The 5262-nt window shown below is 36.3% G+C and overlaps 1 protein-coding gene across 1 annotated transcript; it reads right to left on the bottom strand.

Annotated features, from left to right (window-relative positions):
- Positions 1–399: 399 nt before the first annotated feature.
- On the bottom strand, positions 400–996 carry LOC108464973 (uncharacterized). Its single transcript, XM_053024534.1, has one exon. It carries the CDS (start codon positions 994–996, stop codon positions 400–402), a length of 597 nt encoding a protein of 198 aa, XP_052880494.1.
- Between the last annotated feature and the right edge of the window lie 4266 nt (positions 997–5262).

The following is a 5262-nucleotide window of genomic DNA, read 5'->3' on the forward strand; positions in this document are numbered from 1 at the left end:
CCCATGGCCATCAGTAAAAATAATCTCCATATACACAAGCAGGGATTCGATCCTCAGACTACTAGCACACTCTACGTGCCACTATCCACTAGACCAGCAGACCCATTCTATCAAGTTTTTAACAAGTTTTGCATATAACCATACTGACCCAAGATAGGGGTATATCCTTAAAAGCAAAAAAAAAAAAAAAAAATTGTGGAAGCCAAAGCTTGAACCCATGACTTCCTAGACACTCCTAGAGCACACTACCACTAAGTCAGCCATACTTTCACATCATAAACACACAACAATAATTTTAACAGTGTTTTTTGGGATTTGGGGATTTGGGGTGTTACAATTCTACACTCCTTAAAAAAAATTTCAACCTCAAAATTTACCTGGTCAAAAAAGGTGAGGGTATTATTGTCGCATCTCCTCCTCGGGTTCCCATGTGGCCTCTTTAGAGCTGTGATTACTCCACAAGACCTTAACCAGTGGAATAGACTTCCTTCTCAATACTTTCACATCTCGATCCAATATCTGAACTGGTTCCTCCTTAAAAGTCAGATTTGGTCTAACTTCAATCTCCTCAACCGGTACAACATGTGTAGGTTCAGAACAGTAGTGTCCCAACATAGAGACATGAAACACATCATGAATCCGCTCTAATTCCAGAAGAAGCTCTAACTGGTAGGCAACTGGTCCTAACCGTCTCAATATGCGGTAAGGCCCAATAAACCTTGGGCTCAACTTGCCCTTATGCCCAAATCTCAGCACCTTCTTCCATGGTGAGACCTTTAGAAAGATAAATCTCCTAGAATACTCAATTTCCTTACATTTTAGATCCGCATACGACTTCTGTCTGTTTGATACTACCTTCAATCGATCCCGAACTAATCTGACCTTATCATTGCTATCAAATACTAGTTCAGGACCCAGAACACGCTGCTCACCCAACTCAGTCCAACATGAAAGAGTGCGACACCTATGACCATATAGTGCTTCGTAAGGTGCCATCTGTATGCTAGACTGGTAGCTATTGTTGTAGGCAAACTCAGCTAGCGGCAAGTAATCCTCCTAACTGCCTCAGAAGTCAATCACACAACTCCTTAACATGTCCTCCAATATCTGAATCACCTTCTCTGACTGAACATCTATTTGAGGATGAAACGCTATACTGAAGTCCAACTGTGTACCTAGAGCTTCATGTAACTTCTTTCAGAACCGAGACATGAAGCAAGGATCTCTGTCAGATATTATGGAAACTGGTACCTCATGCAGTCTCACAATCTCAGATACATACCACTTACTAGTTCAGAAAACTACAAATCTCTGATACAGTCTTAGGTTGCTTCCAATCCAAAACAGCCTCAATCTTTCGAGGATCAACCCTAATCCCCTCAGTAGACACCACAAGACCAAGAAACATACCTCATGTAACCAGAATTCAGATTTGCTGAACTTGGCATACAGTTGTTTCTTCCTCAAAATTTGCAGAACTACTCGGAGATGCTTATCATGTTCATCTTAAATCCTCGAATACACCAGTATGTCGTCGATAAATACTACAACAAACCGATCCAGATAGGGTTGGAACACTCTGTTCATCAGATTCATAAAAGTTGCCGGTGCACTAGTCAGTCCAAAAGGCATTACCAGGAACTCGTAATGACCATAACGAGTCCTAAACACTGTCTTGTGCATATCGGCCTCTTTAACTCTCATTTGATGATACCTTGACCGGAGAGATCTATTTTAGAGAAAACCAACACTCCTTGCAGTTGATCGAACAGATCATCAATCCTTGGCAAAAGGTACTTGTTCTTAATGGTCAGCCTATTCAGTTGTCTGTAATCAATGCACATACGCATGGATCCATCCTTCTTTTTCACAAACAAGACTGGTGCTCCCCACGGAGGTACACTAGGTCGGATAAACCCAGGGTTCAGTAACTCTTAAATTTGGGCCTTAAGCTCTACAAGCTCCTTCGGTGCTATTCTATAAGGGGCGATGGACACCGGAGCTATACCAAGAAGGAGCTCAATCCCAAACTCCACTTCACGTTCTGGAGGTATCCCTGGTAGCTTTTCAGGAAAGTGGTCCAAAAAATCCTTAACAGTTTTGATATCCTTTACTTAAGAGTCCCCAACAACTGAAACACTGACATAGGCCAAGAACGCCTCACAACCCTTGCGAACCAACTTGTTGGCCCTTATTGCAAAAATTACATTACTCAAATAGTTTCATCATTCTCCAATTACTACTACCTTCTCATCTACCTCAATTCTCAGTACTACCCGTTTAGTGGCACAACCCAAGCTTACTAGATACTTAACTAACCAATCCATGCCCAGTATTAGGTTGAATTCTCAGAAAGGCAGCTCCATAAGATCAGTTAGAAAAACAACTCCTTGTATCTCCAAGGGAACATCTCTCAACATGTTATTTACTCGGACAGTCTACCCCAACGGGCTTAGTACAATAATCTCAACATTAGTGTTTTCAACCCTAATACCCAATATCTCAGACACAGAGCATGCTATGTATGAATGTGTACAAAAACTTGGAACGACGAAAAATGTACAAGTGTACACAATTGCAACAAGTAATAAAGTGACAAGTAAATGTCGAGTTATCGTACCCACAGGGACTGTAAAAAGAGTTATTTATGAAATTAATTTTAAAACACTTTGGCAAGGTAAAAATAATTTGGTTTTAAAAGATGGTCAAAAACTATTTAAAAACTAATTAAATAATTAAAATAAAACAAAGGAGTTCTAATGCATGATTTCAAATAAGATTTAATCAAGATAACATTTTTATCAAGATAACATACTTGTGTTGGATTAATTACATTTCTTTAACTTTAAATTATTAAACTTATGTTTATATTGCTACGATTGAATTCACGGTAACTCGATAATTTGCAAACTACTACTCATACATACTTGTTAAATTAATCAATCTCTTGAACATTTTTCAAAGTCAATCCAAGCAATTAATTAATCTTCACAAGCATATAAAAGATTAAGTGAGGTAATAGGGTAATTCTACCTTGAAACAGTTTAATCACAAAAATCTTGCAAGTTATGCAAGGCATATGTATCGCCGAATATAATGCTAATTTAAACTTCAGCTACCTTAGAAGAATAAACATGCACTGATTAAGCATTGTGTCTATTAATTATAATTTTAATATGATTTAATAATTAATTCATTAGTTATTTAACAATTATATTGCAAAAATAACTTAGGCATGATTTTACTTAACCAAGCAATTTACCGAGGTCTATAACAGCATAAACATCATTTTAACAATTCAAGAAGGCATAATATAATCAACCCAACACAAACTTAATTTAAGCTAAATTGATTAAAATAACCATTTCAATAGCATAAATATTCATAAACATGTTCATCAAAACAACAACAAAAATTAAAGAGATAGGGAACAAGAAGCAAATTCGGTGTTTCTCCGTGGCTTAACTAGTTGCTCCGTTCTTCGTTGCCCTCGACTATCAAGGTAGCTTATGAACACCTAATTGCTGCTCCAAAATGGCTGATGATAGACTCTTTCCCAAGAGAAGAAATTGGCACTTGAACAAAAAGGGAAATGGGATGGAAAAAAATGGAGAGAAAAGTGAGAGAAGAGAAGAGAGAATGAGAGAATGTTGTGGGATTGAGGGATGGTTTGAATGATCAGCAAGGGGTGGCTTTTATAGCTTATTTTGGCTACTAAAAGTAGAAAATTCCAGCAGCCAAAGAGCCCCCTATGGTCGGCTATATACTTGGAAAAAGTTAAGACTTTCAACTTTGCTAAAAATAGCCTGGGGCAAATCTACAAAGCCACAATTAAAAGTGGAGTTTGACTGCAATTTGGAGTCTTTAAAGGGCCTTTTGCAAGCATATTTAATCAGCTAAAATGCTGATTTGGGTCAACATATGGACGGTCCTGGACTGCCCAATTAGTGGCTGGTTTGGTTCACTCAATTTGGTTCGACTAGTGCGGTTCAACTGGACCCTTTCTCCATAATTAATTAAAAATAATTTATTTAACCCAAATTAAATGGGGAATAAATTAAAATTAATTAAATTATGAAGTAATACACATTTCTGGACCCTCTTAGGCTGGAAATTAATGTGCCTCGATACTTCAAATTGCTTCTCTATTTTGTGCTTTCAGCAGTGTCAACCGAGCCAATCTTCGCCCTTTGTGCGAATCTGTCGAAAATGGTCAAAATTAAGTATAAAATTAACTAAAATTCACCATGTTCATATTTTTAATACAATTTAATTATTTTATAATATTTAATTATTTTTCGATAAGAATTTAACCAGATTTGCACGAATATAAGTAAAAATGGGTATGAAAAAGCATATAAATTTTTGTGTTTCCACACCCCCCAACTTAATTCATTGCTCGTCCTGAGTAATGCACAAATTTTGAAAAGAATGTATCGGAAATACTTTTGAAAAACTCTTTCAGAACAACATTCTCCCTAAAATTATGAATTTGATATACTCATGCTCAAAAACAATAAATATGACAATTATGCTACTTAAGTATAACATTCAGATTAGATTCAAAAACTTATTATAATAGCAAATTTTAGACTAAATGCTTTTGTAACAAAGACATGTTAACCCTTACCAATTTGATTTTTACTGCTTTATTCAAGACTAAGCTGCAATCATTAAGCTTAACTTATGTCTTCATATGTTGATCGTAGCAGTTTCTCTCCACTAATGTAGGTAGCATTAGGAATTTTAATCAATAGGTCTTTATCAAGGTTGTAACGTGGCTAGGCTAAGGGTAGGTGAAAGATGGATAAATTTTGGCTTAAAACCTTAGACTCAACATCAATCGAACCTTCAAAATTTTTACCTTTGATACGCCAACTTGACTTTCATATGCTCTTTTGTACATCTCTTTCAAATACATGTGCTCTCTTTTTCTTTTCTTTTTTTAAGCTAACACGAGCACTTACTTTGTGTACTGCAATTCTCGAGCATTTGATACTTCTTTTCAAATACCCCAAACTTATTTTTGAAGAACATTTTGAAATGTACTGATCTAGTGTTTGGGACAATTTTAAGATCATTAAGCGAAAAGTAATGGCTAAATATTGCAAGGGTCGAAATAAAATTAGGCCATATAGTCTCAAAGTTGTGTTTCAAAGGATAAGAATTACCATGGTACGCTTGAAAGACTTAAATGGTCCAAACAATAGTTGCCTAAATCATTTCCAATGTTCCATGCTCCCTAGGATTTCACCTCAAGAA

Source organism: Gossypium arboreum, chromosome 13 (assembly GCF_025698485.1).
Source record: "Gossypium arboreum isolate Shixiya-1 chromosome 13, ASM2569848v2, whole genome shotgun sequence".
Classification (NCBI taxonomy): domain Eukaryota; kingdom Viridiplantae; phylum Streptophyta; class Magnoliopsida; order Malvales; family Malvaceae; genus Gossypium; species Gossypium arboreum.